Genomic DNA, 21,352 nt, shown 5'->3' with positions numbered 1-21,352 from the left:
CATCCACTGGTTCACTCCTCAGATGGCCACAATGGCCAGCACTGGGCCAGCCTAAAGCCAGGAGCTTCTTCTGGGTCTCCCTCATGGGTTCAGGGACCCAAGCACTTGGGCCATCTTCTGCTGTTTTTCCCAAGCCATTAACAGGGATCTGGATTTAAAGTGGAGCAGCCGGGACGTGAATCAATGCCCATATGGGATGCTGGCACTGCAGGCAGTGGCTTAACCCACTACACCACAGCACCAGCCCCTAAATGGTCTTTCCTAGGCAGACACACGATGAAGCAATAGTGAAGGGGAGATATTTGGAGCACGTGCCATGTGCTGGTGTGACAGGTATACCCATTATCTCTGCTAATTCTCCTACTGACGAACACATATATGGTCTTGATTCTTGTTTACAACACTGAGGTACAGATAAGAGTGCTGAATTCAAAGAGGTTAAGAAATGCGCCCAGGGGCTGGCATTTGGCATAGCGGGTAAAACCTCTGCCTGAAACACCGGCACGCCAGTTCACGTCCTGGCTGCTCCACTTCTGAACCAGCTCCCTGCTAATGGTCTGGGAAAAGCAGCGAGAGACGGCCCAAGTGCTTGGGCCCCTGCAGCCACGTGGGAGACCCGGAAGAAGCTCCTGGCTCCTGGCTTCGGCCTGGCCCAGCCCTGGCCATTGTGGCTACCTGGGGAGTAAATCAGCAGATGACGCTCTCTCTCTCTCTCTCCATCTCTGTGAAACTCTTTCAAATAAATACATAAATCTAAAAAAAAAAAAAAAAAAAAAACCCAGAAATTTGCCCAACATCATTCAGTGAAAGTTGGCATTCAGACTCAATCCTCCCGCCCTGCTTGAGGTTAGTATCCTAAGTACGCTTCCAAAACCACAGATGAAGAAGGCATCTGGTTGGGTGCTTACCATGCGCACATTCCGTATCGGAGTGCTTCTGTTCAGCTCCTGGCTCTGCTTCTGACCCAGATTCCTGCTAATGTGCACCACGGAAGGCAGCAGGCGAGAGCTCAAGTCCTTGGGTCACCCATGTAGGAGACCTGGGTTGAGTTCCGGGCTCCTGGCTTGGGCCTGGTGCAGCCCTGGCTGCTGTGAGCATTTGGGAAGATAGAACCTTTCTCTGCTTATCATCTCAGCCTTTCAAATAACTTAATTTTTTTTTTAAACAACGCGTGAGATATTACTTCATATCATTAGAACGGCTATTATTTTTAAAACAGAAAATACCCAGTGTTGGCAATGATATCAAGAAGTTGGAATTCTCTTATGCTACTGACAGGGCAGCTGCTGTGGAAAACAGTTCGGCTCTTCCTGAAAAAGGTAAAAGTAGAATTACCACGTGACCCGGCAACTCTACTCCTAGATTTTTTTATCTGAAAGAATTGAGAGCTGTATCTGGGGTAGCAGTGAGGACACAGCTGCGACACCTGCATTCCATTTCAGAGTGCCCAAGCTCAAGTTCCAGCCCTGCTCCTCACTCTGGCTTCCTGCTGGTGCCCACCCTGGGAGGCAGCAGGTGACAGCCCAAGTAGTCGGGTCCCTGTCACCCCTGGGGGAGACCTGGACTAAATTCTCAGCTTCCAGCTATGGCCTGGCTCAGCCCCAGATGTTGCAGGCAGCAGATGGGATTTCTCTCTCTCTCTCTCTCTCTCTCTCTAAGTCAATAAATATCTAAATTTAAAAAAAAATGAATTGGAAGCAGGGAATCAAATTCTTGGGCCCAAATGTTCATAGTAGCACTACAGCACTACCCACAATTAGAATATTATTTGGCCATGAAAAGGAGTAAGCAAAGACCTCCTAATTTATGATCCCATTTACATAAAATGTCCAGAATCAGTAACTCATTAAAATAGAAGGAAAATGGGTGACTACCAAGGGCTGGAGGAGGTGGGGCTGGAGAATGTTGCTCAAGGGGTATGGGTTTTACCGTGGGGGGAGACGAAATGATTTGCTGACAGAGGCGGCGGTTGCATAACTGTACGAGATGTCACTCAATTATGCACTTTAAAATAGTTAATTTCATGTTATGTGAATGTCACCTCAACTAAAAAAAAAAATTAACCCCAAGCATGCCTTCTCTTCCTCCCCGCTTGGTTACCCTTGCACACACGTCCCTCTCACGTAAGCCTCAGACCCTCCGCAGCCACAGGTTCCACATCTGTAGGCTGCAGCGGCACATTCAACCAACCGCAGATCAAAACCACGGTGAGGGAGAGCACCGTTGTGGTGCAGTGGGTTAACCTGCTGCCTGAGATGCCAGCATCCTGTATGAGCATCGGTTCGAACCCCAGCTGCTCCACTTCCAAATCAGTCCCCTGCTCATGCACCTGGGAAAGCAGTGGAAGATGACCCAAGTCCTTGGGCCCCTGCCATCCACATGGGAGACCTGGAAGAAGCTCCTGGCTCCTGTCTTCAGCCTGGCCCAGCCCTGGCCATTGCAGCCATTTGGGGAGTGAACCAGCAGATGGAAGATTTTTAACTCTGCCATTCAAAAAAATAAGTAAATCTTTAAAAACAAATACAGTAAGGCCTTCGATTGTTGTGCCTGAACTGAAGATGAGCAGACCTTTTTTTTAGGTCATTATTCCCTGAACAAAACAGTATAACAACTATTTACGGGGCTTTTACACTGCAGTGGGTATTATAAGTAAGTAATCGAGAGGCCATTTAAGCACATAGGCAGGGGTGTGTAGGCTCTGTGCACACTATGCCATTTTATAGGAGTTTGACATCCATGGGAGTCCTGGACCCAGGCCCTGCAGATGCTGAGGACAAGTGCATTTCTCTGGCTTGTGCACCTGTCAGCCACCCTGCTTCTTGAGAATACAAGCTGCAGGAAGGTGGGGCTTTGGGTCTGTCTTGTTAACTCACAGATCCCCAAAGCATCGCTGGCACTCAGTAAATATTTGCTGAACAAATGAATCCAGAAAGGCGTGCTGATGAGGCAGGGTCACCTACCTCCACCCCGTCTCCAAGTCCACTGTGCTCTTGACCCCCGAACCTGTGTACAACGGTCTCAGTCTGTGCTCTTGCTGCCCTTTTGCTTCTGGAGAGCTGTGGCCATGGGCTTTAGCTCAGCCCCCGACCCTGGCAAACCTTCCTCTGCTCAGAGTCTAAGGTGGGGGGTGACACGAGAAGACAGCGAATCCACCACGACGCATACAGTCTGTCTGCTGAGCTGCTCTTGGCTTCCCGCAGTAATCTGGGGGGTCCCAAATCCTAGCCCCCCAGCCAGGATCTCGTTCTCCAGCTGCTGCACAGGCGGCAGGAATGTGCCAATTACTATTACCTGAACAGCCACTCTGACACAGCCTTGGACCAGGCTGCCAGATGAACCCTATAATCCTTCCTTCCTTCATTCATGTGGGTATCAAACACTCACTGAGCACCCACTCTGTGCCAGACACTGCACCTCGCGCTGTGGCCCCTGATTTCAGGGATGTTAACACAGTCAGCGTGTCCTAGCCATGGCATAGCAGACAGTTCTTCGTCCTGGGCACTGCAGGGTGCTCGGCCACATCCCAGGTGTTAGGAGCACTCCCTCGAGTCCTCACATGTAAAAAGGTCTCCAGACCTTGCCAATGTCCTCTGGGATACACAATCACCCCTGGTGGAGAATCTGGTCTAGACAGGTGGATTTTCTCCAAATTGTAAGAGAAAGAGAAAAAAAAATGTATTTTTGCTGTTTGTTCTGTCCCCCGCCAGGAGATCTATCTATCTTGCTAGCTACATTGGAAGAAGACACAACAACAGCTGACATTCGTACAGGGCACACGGTAAGTGTCAATTTTAGGAGACAGTGCCATGTTCAGCCATATGTAAGTCCCTTATCTCAGTCTCATGAGAGCACCATGAAGAAAAAGCCATTAATTCCCATTTTACAGAAAAGGAAACTGAGACAGGTGTGCATTGAGGCATTTCTAACATCCTTAGGGAACAGGAAGAAAAGAAAGAAAGATGTTGTGGCACAGTAGGTTAATCCTCCGCCTGCGGCACTGGGATCCCATATGGGCACCAGTTCGAGTCCTGGCTGCTCCACTTCTGATTCCAGCCCTCTACTATAGCCTGGGAAAGCAGTAGAAGATGGCTCAAGCACTTGGGCCCCTGCACCCGCATGAGAGACCCGGAAGAAGATCCTGGCTCCTGGCTTTGGATTGGCACAGCTCTGGCCCTTGTAGCTGTTTGGGGAGTGAACCAGCAGATGGAAGACCTTTCTGTCTCTCCCTCTCACTGTCTGTAACTCTACCTCTCAAATAAATAAAATAGTTCTAGAAAGGAAGGAAGGAAGAAAGGAAGGGAGGGAGGGAGGGAGGGAGGGAGGAAGGAAGGAAGGAAGGAAGGGAGGAAGAAAGAAAGATGGATGTTATGCCCTGATGAATGCCAGTGGAAGGGTGAACTCCTCACTCTAGCATCAGGACAGAGCCATAAGGTAGATAATTCTGTAATACTATCCTCTTTCACAGGTGAGAAATGAGGCTTCAGCAGGTTTAAAAAAAACAAACAAACAAAAAAAAAAAACAGTTTTCATCAGGATATAGCTCTCATGGAAGTTTCCAGACAAACTGTAGCAGTAGGTAAGGCAAGAACCAGAGCAGCTCCAGGCACCACATCATTAGAGCTTCAGAAACTTCCCACTAGCGCTGCCCTTTTCCCTTGATCCCTCAGGGTCTTTGTCTCTTAATTCATATTCCTGACAGAGGGGTCCCAGTTGGCTGCCGGTCAGCTAATAGTCTGCTCTGCTGGGCAGATGCCCACCCTGGCCCAGCAAACCTTGGCGAGGGATAAGAAGGCCTGCTGACTTCATGCTGAGCTAGAAGGGAACTGGGACATGACAGGAAAACACATTAACCCCCACAACAATGAAATATTTGGACACTGGGTTGTTTGACCCAGGGATGAAGTAGCCAACACTCTTGTTTTCTAAGCCCTTATATCCTTGGCCAGGTGCTGTGCTACAGCAGGTTAAAGCCCTGGTCTGTAACATTGGCATCCCATATGGGTGCCAGTTCTAGTCCTGGCTGCTCCTCTTCCAATCCAGCTCTCTGTTGTGGCCTGGGAAAGCAGTGGAAGATGGCCCACGTCCTTGGGCTCCTGCACTCACTTGGAAGACCCAGGAGAAGCTCCTGGCTCCGGGCTTTGGATCAGCACAGCTCTGGCCGTTGTGGCCAATTGGGGAGTGAAGCAGTGGAGGGAAGACCCGCTCTCTGCCTCTGCCTCTCTATAACTCTGTCTTTCAATTAAATAAATATCTTTTTAAAAAAAAGACCTTATATCCTATCATCATCATCGTCGTCATCATCATCATCAATTTATAGCTGCAGTTCACTGAACATTATTAGGCACCAGGCATAGCACTGAGAATTAGTAACCTCACTAAATTCCTTAATGAAAATTAGGCAGTCGGAGTCCTTTCTTCATGTATGGCAACCCCAAGGTCACTTGGGATTTGAGAGGTAAGCTTTGGGGAAGGAAATATAGTTATTCCACTTCCACTTAATCAGAGAAGCTGAGTGGTGGGTGGGGCTGTAAAGGAAGGGGAGGAACGGGGTGGGCAGATGCTAAGTGGGAGGCTGTTCCAGGCACAAGAGAAATGGAGGTGGGTACGCGAAATGCAAGGAGACAGCGAGCTGAGGGAAATTTGGTTTGACTGGGAGAAACGGAGAGGGAGAACAGGGAGCTTTGTGGAGAGCAATTTCATGGCAGGGAGAAGGGCAGAGATCTTCAGGTCGGGACTCTGCCCCCATCTGCCCCACTCTTCTAGGAGGTGTGCAGAACCCAGGTGCTCTCCCACCACTTCTTCCTGGGGCCTCCAGAAACCCTGAGCTCAACCTCCTGAGCCGCCCCTCCACTCTGGCCTCACTTTCTGCTTGCTGTCCCTGTTTACGCCATGTCACCACCTCCACGCTCCAGCCTGGTGACTTGACCCTGGTTCCAGCCCATCTCATTGGCTTCTCCACGTGGCTTGGAGCCCTTGAGCCAGGTGGAGACTACCCTGAAGAATTCTGCGTCCCTGGCTCAACACCACGGGCCCAAGGGAGTCAACGAATGAAGATGCTGTCTGTGTGGTAGGGGTCAAGAGAATGAGGCTGCGTTGTAGTCAGGTGTATTTCACTGTAGGGAATAGATATTCAGTGACACTCCGCAACACAACAAGGGCTTATTATGTAGCTGCTTGAAGAGCAATATGGAAGACAAGAGTTGGTGGAAAAAGCAAAAGAGAAGGTGCAGTTCAGTTGGGCTTCTTTGGGTTCTGGAACGAGGAAGGAGTTCTCTCCTGAGGACCACTTCAGAAAGCCCTGCAGCTGCTGGGTCATCGTGCCACAGCCCCTCAGCTCCTCTCTGTCTTTTCTCTGGCTCTGCTCCTGCCTTTTGTTTCACGACCTAAATTTCCATCTAGTCAACCTAGCTGTATTCTGCTTTTCCTTTCTATTCTCTGTAGCAGAATGCCCTGCTGGAATTAAACTAAGGGTTCTTATCTCTGCTTTAATGAGCGAGGAGGTGACTCACTGATGCAAGGCAGGCATTGTCCCTTCCCAGGAGTGATGTGCTCAGCTTCGGGATTAAAAGGCAGAGGCTGTCAGGAACATGTGGATATCTTGGTGGATTAAATTCTTTAAAGTCTTATTTCTTCATAAGCTTAATAAAGAATTACCATATGACCCAGGGATTTCACTACTTGTTTTATGCCCAAAAGAAATGAAAACAGGAACATGAACAGAAATTAGTATAACTACGTTTACAGCAGCATTATTTACAACACCCCCAAAAGGTAGAAATACCCAAATGTCCATCCACGGATGAATGGATAAATAAAATGTGGTCTAGCCACACAATGGACTATTACTAATGCTTTAAAAGCAATGAACTTCTGACGCATGCTGCAACACAGACGAACCTGGAAGACATGGTGTTAAGCGGAACAAGCCAAACAAAAGGACAGATACTGCACAATTCCAATTGCACATCATACTTAGAAAGCCAAAGAGATGGAAAACGAAAGGGCAGGTGCAAGAAACGAGGGTGGGGGAGGGGACCACAGAATTACTGTTCAGAGGCAGCCGAGTTTCGGTATGTGAGGATTGAAGTGTTCTGCTTTCAAATCTGTCCCGTTTAGACTGATGGAAAAAACAACAGGTCCTCAGCCCTCCAAAAGCCTCAGATGCTTCTCTACCACCCACCATGGACAGGAGAGTCCCAGGTTTTCCACCCATCTCCAACCTTTGTGTTTAGGTTGTGGAAGATCCCAGTTATTATGTGATGTGGCCAACCAAGAAATAGTTTTGCTTTTTTTTTTTTTTTTTTGGTAAAGATTTATTTATTTGAAAGGTAGAGTTAGAAAGACAGAGAGAGGGGGAAGGACAGAGACAGAGAGAGGACTTCCATCTGATGGCTCACTCCCCAGACGGCCACAATGGCCAAAGCTGGGCTGATCCAAAGCCAGGAGCCAGGAGCCAGAAATGAAGCAGTCAGGACTCTAACTGGCACTCATATGGGATGCTGGAGCCACAGATGGAAGCTCCACCTACTATGCCACAGCATCAGCCTCAGAAATAGGTTTTTTTTTAAAAGCTCCCAAAGAGAATATGTGTATTTGGCTCGTGCAGAGAGTAAGGGAGGAGAAGACCTTAAAGTTAAAGGAAATCCAGCATTTCTAAGAAGGAAAGAGCAACTATGCCCAATAGAAGTTGAATGAACCAAGTCATTCCCAGTGACTGGGTACAGTCAAGGGGCAAAGAAAAGCTTTCTGCCCTGTGCTGAGGGGCTGGCAAGGCTGAAAGCCTCAGGGAAGATGGCTTGAGGGAAGGAGGGACTCTGAAATATAGTCAGCTTTAGCAGGCCACACAGCAGACTCACAGAATGACAAATGCCCTAAATAGCACTCTGACCTCAGAATCAGCCCTTAAGGCATTTGGATATGACTGAAAAGCCTATGAGGGCATTTCAGGCATGGAAAGCCAAGCCACTGTGGTAAAAAAAAAATGATCTACACAAAGGATCTCTGTGAATGAGATCCCAGTGGAAAGAAGTGGCCATCAAAGAAGGAGGTATTTTTCTCTGAAGGGAGGAGAGAACTTCCACTTTGCTTATGGCCGTGTCTAAATAATGTCAGAGTTTGTGGACTCAAAAGGCTTCCATAGCCTTGGCAGCTCATGACAAGAGCCTCGGGTGTCAATTGTTAAATCAACAACAGGAGTTACTGTGCACTTGCTCCACATGTAGGAAACTCTGTCCTTAATGAGTTGTACTATGAGAATTAATGGTTAACTTGTCACCAAACAGTACTTTATACTTTGTGTGTTTCTGTGGGTGCAAACTGTTGAAATTTTTACTTAGTATAGAGTTGATCTTCTGTATATAATTAAAAATGAATCTTAATGAAGATTTGGATTGGTGAGGGAGTAGGGGTGGGAGGGTGGGTATGGGGGGAAGAGCTGCTATATTCCAAAAGCTGTACCTATTAAATTTATATTTATTAAATAAAAGCTTTCTAAAAAATAAAAAGTAAATAAATACAATCAGCCTTCTTCTCCTGTATGCTGGGCCTGGTAGCAAAGCGATGTAGCTTTGCTTATGCTGTCTCCTGTCTCAAGAACAAATGCAGGGGGCTGGCGCCTGCAGTGCTGGCATCCTATATGGGTGCTGGTTCTAGTCCCAGCTGCTCCACTTCCAATCCAGCTCTCTGCTATGGCCTGGGAAAGCAGCAGAAGATGGCCCAAGTCCTTGGGCCCCTGCACCCAAGTGGGAGACCCAGAAGAAGCTCCTGGCTTCTGGCTTCAGATCAGCACAGCTCCAGCCATTATGGCCATCTGGAGAGTGAACCAGCAGATGGAGGGCCTCTCTCTCTCTCTCTCCCTGCCTCTCCTTCTCTCTCTGTATAACTCTAACTTTCAAATAAATAAATAAATCTTTTAAAAAAAGAACAAATGTAGGTGATCATAATAAACAAATTAGAAACCAGTGATTGCAAATCCTAAAACTGTCTGAACCATTTGGCAAGTCCTGGTGGGTTGCTACCTGTGGAGGAAGGAGGCAGGAAGGTTGCAGGTCCCTATCATAACCTCAATCACGTAGACTGTGCCAGTAACAAGTTCAAGCGTTCTGATTTTCAGCTCCACCCTGGAATTCCTGTTTTCCCTGCTGGCTCTCTTCTCTCACTCACTTTCACAACAATTTTGAATTTTCTTCTCTTTCATCCCATCTCCTACTGTCTGGCTTTTCTTTCACACTCCTCAGGCAGCCCTGACCCCCTACTCCACACAGAAAATTGATATTTTCTGACCGGGGCCACCTGCCTCTTCCTCAATTACCTGCCTTTTTCTCTGTCACACAGATATAATCAGCAGTGCTATCCAACAGAACATTCTGCAATGGTATTGAGATGTTCTCCACTGTCCAATGTGGTAGTCACTAACTACATGTGGCTAGTGCAACCAAAGAATTGAGTGCTGTATTTTACTTCATTTTCATCAACTTAAACATAAAAAGCTACATGTGACAAGCAGATACCTTACTAAGCTACACCAGTCTAGTGTCACTCAAAGAAAACCACTGTGGGGCTGTGTTGTAGTATAGCGGGTAAAGCCACCTTCTATGACACCAGCGTCCCATATGGGCACCAGTTCAAGACCCGGCTGCTCCACTTCCAATCCAGCTACCTCCTAATGTGCCTGGGAAAGCAGAGGAAGATGGCCCAAGTGCTTGGGCCCCTTCACCTTGAGGAAGATCTCCTGGCTCCTGCCTTCGGCCTGGTCCAGCCCCAGTGATTATAGTCCTTTGGGGAGTGAACCAGTGGATGAAAGATCTCTCTCTCTCTTTCTTTCTCTGTGTAATTCTGAATTTCAACTGTCTTTGAAATAAATAAATAAATCTAAGAAAGAAAGAGAGAAAGGAAGAAAGAGAGAGAGAGAAAGAAAGCGGGAGGGAGGGAGGAAGGAAGGAAGGAAGGAAGGAAGAAGGAAGGAAGAAGGAAGGAAGGAAGGAAGGAAGGACAGACATTGTTGAACACCAGAGCTCTGAGGTCTCTCCTAATAACCCTGGACATCACCAAGCAGTATACTCTTGGACAACTTCTTATACAAATTCTAAATCAGGTGATGAGAGGGAAAGAAGAGAGGGTTAGAAAGACACATTCAATGAGAAACTGCCACGGAGAAACACAGAGAAAAAGAATTACAATGACATATTTTTATAGTATTGCAGTCATTGAGAAAGAAACCACAGTGAACCATGGCTGAAACCTTGTTACCTGAGGGAGGGTGAGACACGCGTGTCGTCACTGCTGAGCTACGCTAGTGTTGATGTGGACACTGAGTCTACGAGGGAGGAAGAACCGAACACCAGCCAGGCAGAGGAGGGTGCTGTGTGGTCATCGGTTGAGTAATTTCAAAGCAGAGTGTCCAGTTGTCTTTGCATTTTCTACCCTAAGGCAAAAATGCTTTTGCTCACTTTCACATTTCACTACCACATTTCCCAGTTACACATCTTGAATTCTGAGAAGGTGCAGTACCACACCCACCTCCTCCCTCCTCCTCCATCAACAGCCAACGGCCCTGCCATCTCCCCTAGGAGAGTTTCATTTTCTCCTGGTTTCAGATGCTTTTATCACGCAGGAAGTCCCCACCTGTGTTTGCGTTTAGACTTGACTCTATGCTGCCCCGTTAATTACACGGATTTATCACTTCCCCCAATCTCTCCTGCAGCCGCTGCCTTATTCTGGAAATACCCTTTCCTGGTCTTCCTGTCCTCCCTGGGCCTCTGCTTAGCCGCTGGGGAGCTGGTGCCCTTCAGGGACTGTCCTCAGCTCCCCTCTACGTCAACCGTACCCTGGGCTGACCTCCTGCCTCCCCTCTGGCCCTTCCTGTCCGCCTTCCATGGTGCAGGCAGGGGTCTTTCCAAAGTGCAAACGAGACCACGCCACCCTCCTGTTGCTCTCGCAGTAAACCCCAGACTCCTTGAGACCAGCACACAGGCTGCATGAGGTTTTCTCCCCCGTGGTCTCGGGTGCGAGGGGCGTATTTGGGAGGCGATGTTAGGAAGGAGATGGTAGAAGCGAGCCAGGTGCTTGCTGCAGGCATCTTGGCTTCTTCCCACGCGGGACCTTGGGGAGCCTGCCTAGTAGGGCTTCAGTGTTGTCCCACAGGAGAGGGGAACTGGGGTATTCGGCCAGCAGCACCCCCAGCCTCTGTGAGCCACACCTCTCTCCTCTCGCCCTTCCTCGTGCCTCTCCCTAAGAAGGGGGACCCTGAGAAGGCGTTCTGAGGCCCCGCCCATGGTCATAGCTGATTGGTCCGCGGGCAAATAGTTACACCAATCAGATTCACCGTTGGGCCACTGGCTTCCCAGAAGCCCGGGAAGCGGGAAAGATGGCGCCTAGAGGTATGCAGTGGGTGTGCGAGAGACCGTGAGGCCGGCCGCACAGGGTCAGCCCGCTGAAAGGAAAACCGCAGGGAGAGCAGTTCAGTTCGACTCTATTAATAGGTTCTCGTGAAGCTCGCCCACATTTCCTGCGCTTGAGTTCTGTGTGACGAGTGTCTACAACAACAACAAAAAACCCTCTCTTTTCTGAAAAAAGTCACTTGACTTTTTCAGTCACAGAAACAAATGCATACAAAAACCGGGGACTAAGAAATGCACCCTCAGACCCTTCAATCCCTGTTGCTGGCTTCCTGCTTCCTTCAAAGAAACAGAGGCCGCCATTCTCCACTTTCCACCCAGGCCATCATGTGCGCCCCTCTTAGCTCCTCCCCCAACGTGTGCCCTTGACCCCCAATGGCCCTCATTCAAAACCCGTCTTACCTCTCTTTCCCCTCACAGCCAAGCTTACAGGAAAGGCAGTCCTCGCTCCGTCTCCTCCCTCGTGAGTCCTTACTCGAACTGTTACTTTCTGGGAGCAGGAATCGTTTTTGAAGATGTGATTTGAAGTGTGGGTGGCATCTTCGGGTCTGGAGGTTCAGAGGCTGTGCAGGGGTGGAGCTCGGAAGGCAGGTTTGGCCTGGAGACAGATTTTGCATTTGGTGATTTTTTTTTTTTTAAGTCAAACATACACATAGTAGAAAAAATGCAGTCACGATAAAGGTAAGTCTCACGCAGACGCTAATTCTTCCAATTTTCTCTCCAGAGAGCACCTTATTTATCTGTCCAGATACAAAAGTTTCATGGGCATGGGGTTCGAGCCATCGCATGGGGACCTGTGCTTGGAAAGGACCTGTTGGTGTTGCCTTGTTGAAATTCTTCATATTTAAAAATGAATTTATTTTTAAAATTTTATTTGAAAGGGACAGAGAGAGAGAGAGAGAGAGAGATTCTTTTGTCTACTGGTTCACTCCCAGATGCCTACAACAGCCAGTGCTGGGCTAGGTCAAAGGCAGAAGCCGAGAATTCAATGCAGGTTTCCACAGGGGTGACAGGGACCCAAGTACCTGGGACACCACCTCCTGGGGTGCACATTAGCAGGAAGCTAGAACTGGAACCAGGACTTACACCTAGGCACTTCGATGAAACACTTAATTTTTGATTAAGGGACCCCACATTTTTGTTTTGCACTGGGCCTATAAATAGTGTAGTAGTTCCTGTTTCCAGCTACCTTCTCTGATTATTAAACATATGCCCTTCCTTCCATCCCTTTTCTCTTTCAGTATTTTATGATTTTTAAAATAATGTGAGTGGATGAAATTTCCCAGGAAGAAGATGCAATAGATATTAGCACTGTTCACCAGGTATCTCTGCTGTTTTTCATGCTGGGTACATGAGGGACATAAGGGAGGATTACGGTCTCTGGCTCCCAAGTGGCTGGGCAAGATCAAGTGACTAACTTTGACCAATTACCTATAAAGCAGTTGTGAGCACATCCTTTCTAGGTCACAGCATTTAATTGCTATTTTGAACCCTCCAGAGTTCTCACTGACATGCTCAAGACAACAGGTGCTCTATTAGCCATGGTCTCTGAGTGACTGCAGAGAGCAGAGCCTTCTGGGTAACCCAGGGTGGACATGCAGTGTGGGGAAAAATAAATCATCATTATTTTAAGTCACAGATTTTGAGGGCACTTTGCGACTGTTGCATAACCTGTCCGGTCTTGGCTGACAAACATAAAAAGTGCTGAGACAGAGTTTGCTGGAACCAACATTTATGGGGAGAAGAGAGCCATAGAAAGAGAAGATGGACAAGTGTTTGGTGCAGTGGTTAAAATGCCATTTGGAATGCCTCCTATATCTGTTTCTGAGTTCAAGACCTGGCTCCACTTCCAACTCAAGCTTCCCACGAATACACACCCCGGGAGGCAGCAGATGACAGCTTAAGTACCCGGATCCCTGCCATCCACATGGGAGATTCAGATTGAGTTCCCAGCTCCTGGCTTCAGCCTGGCCCAGCCCTGGCTGTTCTAGGTGTTTGGGAAATAAAACGGTGGATGGAAGATCTCTGTTATCTCCATCTAAGTCTCTGTCTCTCTGTCTTTCAAATAAAATGAAAATAAATTCATTTCTTTAAAGAAGGATAATACAAAGAGTCATAGAAGTGAAAATGAAAAGCCAAAAGAACGTGGGACCCAGAGGGATCAGAGAAATCAAGGACAGAAACCACTCCAAGGAGGAGAGTGTGGTCGGTGGTGCTGACCACACCCAACAGATCAATAAAATATGTCTGCTAAATTTGGCAACCAAGAAGTCATGAACAACCTTATTGAGAAGAGTAACCATGGAGTGGTGTACTTATAGACAGAGGGCTAAAGGGGGATCAGTGTTAAGAGGTCATCAGAAAGACAACAAAATAGGTATCTTTGGGAGGTGGCAAGGGCAATGCTGAAGTGATCTGTCTGTTCTGGAAACTTCCTACAAATGGAATCAGGAAAGATGTCTCCTTTGTGACTGACTCATGCCCTGTGTATTGTTTTCAAGGTTCATCCATGTTGTGGAGTGAGTGTATCCGTACTTCATTCCTTTATTAGGGCTGAATAATATGTCATCGCATGGACACACAGTTTTTTGGTTGAACCAGTTGTCAGTGGATGGACATTTGACTTCTCTGCCTGTCCACTATTTATCCACTAGTTTCTGGTGCTCTTGAAATGAATGACTGAATGAGTGAATGAATAAATGGCCCAAACAGACCTGGGCAAAGTTGTTAGGATGTAAAGCCAGGGTAGGAAGCCAGGCAGCCAGGACCTGCATTCTAACCATCAGGCTTTCCTGCCTTCCTGGTGGTCCTGTGGTTCCCCCTCTTCTCACAGATGAAGGTGACTGTCATTCGGAGTCCTGAGTGGAAAGAGGTGGGTAACTAACAATGGGACCATTTGCAAAGGTATGGGCAAGCAATAAGCGGAGTGAGCTGCCTGCGGCTGCCAACCATGAAAGTGGGGAGGGGGCCCTACCAACTGGGAGCCTCGCCAGGAGGCAAGTGGGAAGGAGGGGACTGGGGTTTCACACCCAACCTCACTGCTCTCGCCTCCTGCACTGGAAGCCAGGACAGAAGGGAGCCCTGATGCAGCTCATGTGAGTGAAAAAGTACAAATCCGCTCAGCCTGGAAAAGTAACAATTTGCCCAGCTACATAGCAGGCTGGAGTAACAGACACGGATGGAGGCAGCTTCTGAAGGGAACAGTATTTCCCCGTAGCTGCAAAGCCACAGAACCCTCTCCTGCCCCCACCCCTGAGCGACTGCTGCCTTCTCACTTCCTGTGAGCCACCGTGCTCTAAAATCACTGACAAACACTCCGCTCTTTGAAAGAACATGACCAAGAATGAAATATCCCACTTCTGCCTGGAGCGGCAAAGGCAGCTTGACACAGAGGAGCAGACTCCACGAACAACTCAGGTGCAGAGCTGCACATAAAGGCTTTCCAGATGCAACATCTGACATCTATTTCAGCTTTATTGCTTCCAAGGAAACACAGTCCTGGGTCCCCTTGGCAATCTAGATTCAAGGTAGAGCATTTTGAGGCCGGCGCCGCGGCTCAATAGGTTAATCCTCCGCCTGCGGTGCTGGCACACCGGGTTCTAGTCCCGGTCAGGGCGCTGGATTCTGTCCCAGTTGCCCCTCTTCCAGTCCAGCTCTCTGCTATGGCCCGGGAGTGCAGTGGAGGATGGCCCAAGTGCTTGGGCCCTGCACCCACATGGGAGACCAGGAGAAGCACCTGGCTCCTGGCTTCGGCCAGTGGCTGCAGCGCGCCAGCCGCAGCGGCCATTGGAAGGTGAACCAATGGCAAAGGAAGACCTTTCTCTCTGTCTCTCTCTCTGCCTGTCAAAAAAAAATAATTAAATTTTAAAAAGGTGGAGCATTTTGTACAAACCTGCTTTGCTCCAGGCCCACTGCAACATGATTTCATCTTGGCTTCCACCTGGTGCAGGGCCCTCACCTCTTCCCTGGGTGAGTGTTGGCTCCCCTGCGGGCTGGTCTCCCTCACTGAATGGGTCAGCAGGCCTGGCACTGCTGGACTGGAACTGTGCTCCTGGCGGTCTGAGGATGACCAGGCTACCTTGTGGGTTGACCTCCCTGGTCACAGTGCATGGGGGAGAGAAGAATCGAGAGGACCAAAGGAGAAAGGCCCTGCCCCCACCATCTGCAGACTGGAGCGTCACAAGAGAGGCGGGGGAGCCCTTCATTCATCCCGTGCTCCCCCACATCTGGGGCTGAATAAAGGGTTCTCAGTCAGTCTCTGAGTGGGGCTTGAGGCGAGGGAAAGATCCAGACCCTTTCTTGACGCACATTGGGAATGCTGGGGATCGTGACATTTGAAACACTGCCCCTCTCTCCCAGCGGAAAAATGTCCAAAAAACTGGAGGGGAAATGGGGAAAGGAGGAATCCTAAAAATGCCCGTCCTCTGAACACCATCTTTGTGCAGGCATCTGGGGGAGGCCAGCTGGGGCAGGGTCCTCTGCCAGCCAGGCGGGCGGGCGGATAAGACTTGGTTCTTCTTGTTCCTCCCAGCCACATCTGGGGCAGCTGCCAGGACCCGCCCCCACCCTGCACTCATTGGAGGAGCTCAAAGCTAAAGGCTCCTGCTAGGAATCAGCACAGTTTCACTCTGCCACTCCTGGAGGGGCTTGCTCTGGCCCTGCCTGGGAAGGCTGAGCCTGGCCACCCCAGGAGGGAGGGAAGGGGGGAGTGGCTCACCATGCCGGCCTGCTGCAGCTGGAATGACGTTTTCCAGTATGAGACAAACAAAGTCGCCCGGATCCAGAGCGTGAATTATGGCACCATTAAGTGGGTCTTGCACGTGATCGTCTTTTCCTATGTTGGGTAAGTGGGGTGTGGGGAAGACCTCAAATCTGCAGTGGTTGACAGCACAGAAGAGCCCCGCGGTGCAGCTGAAATCCACCGGGATTTTCTAATCTGAGACATGCAGGCTGGGGGGTGGGAGGAAGCAGCAGGAGGAAGCAGCTCTGGGCTGCAGCAGAAAGAAGCCGTGGGAGGCTTCTCCACCCACCTTCCGCGCAGGCCTGCCAGGGTGAGCAGGGCAGGGCATGCCTGGCGCAGGTGAGACAAGGCGGGGCGACACCCCGACTCCCAGGGAGGAGGCTCTCGGAGCACAGGGTGAACATGCTGGCATCAGAGCCATCACAGTCAGGGGAAGAGAACCAGGCTTGTAAATGTCCCTCCAGGTCCTGCCCACTGCTGGGAGGACTTGTTTTTCTTGAGTGTTCGCTTGTTTTAACAGCTTGTTGAGAGAGAATTCACATACCACACAATTCACCCATTTAGTATATTGGAGGCACCCAGTATGGCACAGTAGATGAAGCTGCTACTCGGGACTCCTTCATCTCTTATGGGAATGCTAGTTTGAGTCCTAGCTGTTCCACTTCCAATATGTCGTCTCCATAATGCTCCTGGGAAGGAAGCAGATGATGGCACAAGTCCTTGAGTCTCCGCCACCCACGTGGGAGAGCTGGGTGGAGTTTTGAGTACCCGACTTTGGCCTGGCCCAGACCTGGCTGTTGTAGGCATTTGGGGAGTGAACCAACAGATGGAAGATATCTCTTTCTCTTTCTGTGTGTGTCTTTCAAAAATATTAATAACTTTTTGTTTTTAAGAATAGTTCTTAGTAGGTACACAGTTAGGCAACCATCACCATAGTCAATTTCAGTGCACTTCATCACCCTATAAAGAGCCCCTTACTCATCACTTCAGACCTCCCCGCTCCCACTCTGCTCCAGGCAGCTGCTGGTCTACCTTGTGTCTCTGGATTCGCCTCGTGTGGACACTGTGCATGCACAGTGGTGAACTGTGTGGTCCCTTGTGACCGCTTTGTTCGCTCAGTGTGTTTCTGATGCTCATCCTCATGGGATGTGTGCACATCCCCTCAGCACTGCTGGACACTGGGGGAGTTTCTGTGTGGGGCGCTCACAAACAAGGCTGCCATACGCGTCTGTGCGCAGGGCTTGCTGATGACGAGGTTCTCATTCTCGCAGCGGCCCAGGCATGGGACTGCTTGGACTGTTCCCCAGGGCAGCTGCACCTTCTCACTCTCCCACCAGCATGGGGTGAGGCTCCACTTCTCCACATCCTCACCGGCGCTTCTTGTTAGCTGTCATTTTTATTACACTCAGTCTTTCTTTCTTAATATTTCTTTTTTATTTATTTCTTTTTACTTATTTGAAAGGCAGAGAAACAGATAGATCTTTCATCCATTGTTCACTCCCCCAAATGCCCTCAACAGCTGGGGTTGGGTCAGGCCAAAGCCAGAGACTGGAACTCCATCTGGGTCCCCAGTGTGTGTGGCAGGGACCCAACCAACAGAGCCATCCCCTGCTGCCTCCCAGGGTGAGAATTAACACTCCCAGGGTGAGAAGCTGGATCTGAAACAGAGTAGCCAGGACTGGAACCAGGCGCTCCCAATATGAGATGTTGGCATCCCAAGAGGAGGCTTAATCTGCTGCAGCACAACACCCACCCAGTTGTAGCCATGCTTGTGGGTATGAAGTGGTATTGGAGTGGTGTCTCACTGTGGTCTTGATTTGCATTGCCCAGGTGGTAAATGCCCTTATTCTCTGCAGTGACAATAGCAGAAAGCAGTTTACTAAGAGTTGGAGCAATCTCAATAATTGTTAACTTCCGCATTATTTTATAATCCTGCCTGTGTTCCCTTGGCCAGGTTAACTTCTCTGAGCCTTCGATTCTGTGTCCGCTCACAGAATTGTTATGACATTCAAGACAAGAAAGGGAAATGTTTATTGTGGTGACTGGCACACACTAAGAACCTGTTAGCTTCTTGCTGTTTGCAAGAACCATCTTTGAAAATATATTAGGTAGTTTTATATTTGTTCTCTCCTTCAACCCTCAGGTTAACCACATCCCTGCTTGGGACTTGAGATCTTGAAATGTGGATTCAAAAACCCTGCACCTCCTTGAACCTTAGTTTCTTCATCTGTAAAATGGGGACTATTAAATGAGTTGATAAATACAAGCTATCAGATATATGGCATATAGCAAGCCCTTATTAACTGTTAGTTCTTATTGCTAATAATGCCATCAGTAGTGGCAGGTATGGTGGTGCAGCAGGTTAAACTACTGAATGGGATACCCACATTATACCCTAGGGTTCTGGGTCGAGTCGCTGCTACTCCTCTTCCAATCCTGCTCCTTGCTGATATGCCTGGAAAGCAGCAGATAATGGCTCAAGCTCTTGAATTCCTGCCATCCACATGGGAGACCCAGGTGGAGTTCCTGGTGCCTGGCTTCAGCCTTGCCCAGCTCTGGCTGTTGCAGCCATTTGGGGAGTGAACTAGCAGATGAAAGACCTTTATTTCTCCCTCTCTGTCTGTAACTCTGCCTTTCAAATAAATAAATAAATCTTTAAAAATGTAAGAACACCTTACAGTGATAAATATTTTTCTTTTAGATGGTGGTACCACATTCTTTTTTAAAAAGATTTTATTTATTTATTTGAGAGGCAGAGTTACAGACAGACAGAAAGGTCTTCTATCAGCTGGTTCACTCCCCAAATGGTTGTAATGGCTGGAGCTGGGCCAGTCCAAAGCCAGGAGCCAGGAACTTCTTCCGGGTCTCCCACACAGGTGCAGGGGCCCAAGCACTTGGGCCATATTCTGCTTTCCCAGGCCATAGCAGAGAGTTGGATCAGGAGAGGAGCAGCAGGGACTAGAATTGGCACCCATATGGGATGCCGGCACTTCAGGCAGAGGCGTAGCCTACTGTGCCACAGCGCTGGCCCCAGTGGTACCATATTCTGCATGTGCTTAGTTCCTTCAGATTCAGTAATATAGGCTCAGTGTTGGAATGGAGAAAGAAAGCAATTTATTATGTATTTAAAGAGTTATGTATTTATTTATTTGAAAGGCAGAAAGAGAGAGAGAGATCTTCCATACACTGATTTACTCCACAGGTGGCCACATGGGTGGCAGAGACTCAAGTACTTGGGCGATATACCATCTGCTATCTTCCTGGGTGCATTAACAGAAAGCTAAACCAGAAGTGGAGCAGCTGGGACTTGAACCAGCACTCAGATAGGAGATGCTGGTGTTAAAAACAGCAGCTTAACCCACTGTACCACAACACCGGCCAGAGAGAATATTTGCAGCACAACAATTTAGCAATGGAGTGCCCCAGGGTAAGCAAGAGAGGACACCTGAGCCAGGGGCTCCCCCAGTTGTTCCCATGTGCTAGAGGGAGATCTTGCTGCTCAATCTATTAATCTAGATACAAATTTTCCACTGATGTGGCTTGCAAAATAAGCCAAATCCTTTACCCTTACCTGGAGCAAAACTGGAAAAACAGCATCTTGTTCCAGATCTGAGGGAAAATTGGACCCCTTAAGAGGCAGAAGTTCTGTTTGCTTTGCTTTGTGGACAATTTAAGGTTTACCAAAGGTAACTTTGACAAGACATGGTTTTTATATTAAGCTTTAACATAAGAAGACTGGAGTTAGAGGAAAGGTTTATTATCAGGCAGGGAAAGCCTGATGGGCCGGGGGGAGAGGGCAAGAGGGTAAGAGAGAGGGTAAGAGAGATCAAGAGAGAGCTCGTGTTCAGGAACAGGTCCTGTTAAACCTTTGTGTGTTGTGGGGGTGGGGGGCAGAGAAGTAGGAGCAGTGAGTCCCATGAGGGTGGGGGTGGAGCTGACACCTGTGGTTGGGCCATCTGGTCACCTGGCTTCCAGAAACGGCAATGGGGGCCAGAGCCCAAGATGGCGTCTGGGGCATAGATGGCGCCACAGATAACACTGTGCCATTTTACTAACAGTTTTCATAGGAAATGCCTCTCTGCTGTTAGTATTTTACATTATAAAATTGAGGAAAAAGAAGAAAAAGTACGGCCACATTTTATATTTTCCTCTTTGTTAATGGAATATTTATTAACATCTCACTGGATGGAATCTCATAGAACACAACTTGGGAAACACTCCCTTATGTTGCACGATAAGGCTCTGAGTTGATGTAACCTTGATTTGACTATCTGTGAAATGGATAGACTCTTGTTACACAGGGGTTAGGGGAAGAACTCTGCATCAGCCAGATAAAACCCTAATATCCAATAAAAAATTTTCCCAAAATCAGAAATTGCAGGGATTTCTAGAGGCTACTTCTTTAAATTATTTTGTTTTATTTTTCATTTTATTTTAAGGGGGGGAGGTGGAGAGGAAGGAAGAAGGAAGGAAGGAAAAGAGAGAGAGAGAGAGAGAGAGATGTTCCATCCACTGGGTCACCCCCCAAATGCCCACAACTGCAAGGGCTGGGCCAGGATGAAGGCAGGAGCCAGGAACTCAATCGGGTTTCTCATGTGGTGGAGAGACCCAGGTGCCTGGGCCCTCACCTGCTGCTTCCCAGGGCCCGCATTAACAGGAAGCTACTCTGGAAGCAGAGCGAGGTCTGCGACCCAGGCACTCCCGTAAGGAACGTGGGTACTCCAGAAGTCTCCTGAAGTGGCACATCAAACATCTGCCCCCAGTATGTCTTCTGAAACTTAGATTCTGTCGTTCTAAAACCATGCCCAATATAGTACTAATATCTCCTTATTATGGGAGACGAAATAATAACTCAGAAAGGTTAAGTAACTTGCCCAAGGTCATGCAGCCATGACTAAACCCAACCATGTCCCTCCAGGGCTCATGTTCTTTCCAAAGTATGTGAAGAGTGGGGGAAACAAGGGTCAAACCAGAGGGAAGAGGACCTTCCAGGAGACTACTGGGTTATCTGGTGGGAGTGGACGGTGGCCTACACTGAGGAGCTGAGAGAGGCAGACAGATGCGAGTAACATCAGGTGTCGGACCCTCACCAGCGAGGGTCCAACGTAGTCACGACACGGTCACTGTTTCTTGGTTCTCAAGGAACTTTTACTTGTGGGGGCAGAAGGAAAGTGGGGAGAGGAGAAAAGAAGAGGAGGGGCCGCAGCGAGGCAGC

The 21,352-nt window shown here is 48.7% G+C and overlaps 2 protein-coding genes across 3 annotated transcripts in view; one reads left to right on the top strand and one right to left on the bottom strand.

Moving 5' to 3' along the window:
• The window catches only part of IFT81 (intraflagellar transport 81), a 188,216-nt gene that overhangs the window by 107,518 nt on the left and 59,346 nt on the right, over positions 1-21,352 (bottom strand). The window contains exons 3-4 of the mRNA XM_062182158.1: positions 11,799-11,994; positions 10,249-10,423 (exon numbers count right to left, since the gene is read on the bottom strand). The gene's annotated coding sequence lies outside the window, so the exon portion shown is untranslated. The remainder of the gene's footprint in view (positions 1-10,248; positions 10,424-11,798; positions 11,995-21,352) is intronic.
• The window catches only part of P2RX7 (purinergic receptor P2X 7), a 43,198-nt gene continuing 37,893 nt past the window's right edge, over positions 16,048-21,352 (top strand). The window contains exon 1 of one of the 2 annotated variants that reach the window (XM_062182163.1): positions 16,048-16,239. In XM_062182163.1, coding sequence (XP_062038147.1) covers positions 16,115-16,239 — 125 coding nt within the window. In that variant the 5' untranslated portion in view covers positions 16,048-16,114. The remainder of the gene's footprint in view (positions 16,240-21,352) is intronic. The other variant, XM_062182164.1, reaches the window with a different exon arrangement.

The sequence above is a fragment of the Lepus europaeus genome, chromosome 23 (genome assembly GCF_033115175.1).
Source record: "Lepus europaeus isolate LE1 chromosome 23, mLepTim1.pri, whole genome shotgun sequence".
Lineage (NCBI taxonomy): Eukaryota > Metazoa > Chordata > Mammalia > Lagomorpha > Leporidae > Lepus > Lepus europaeus.
Note: the sequence above shows the minus strand (reverse complement) of the source record. Positions and strands in the feature narration are given on the sequence as shown.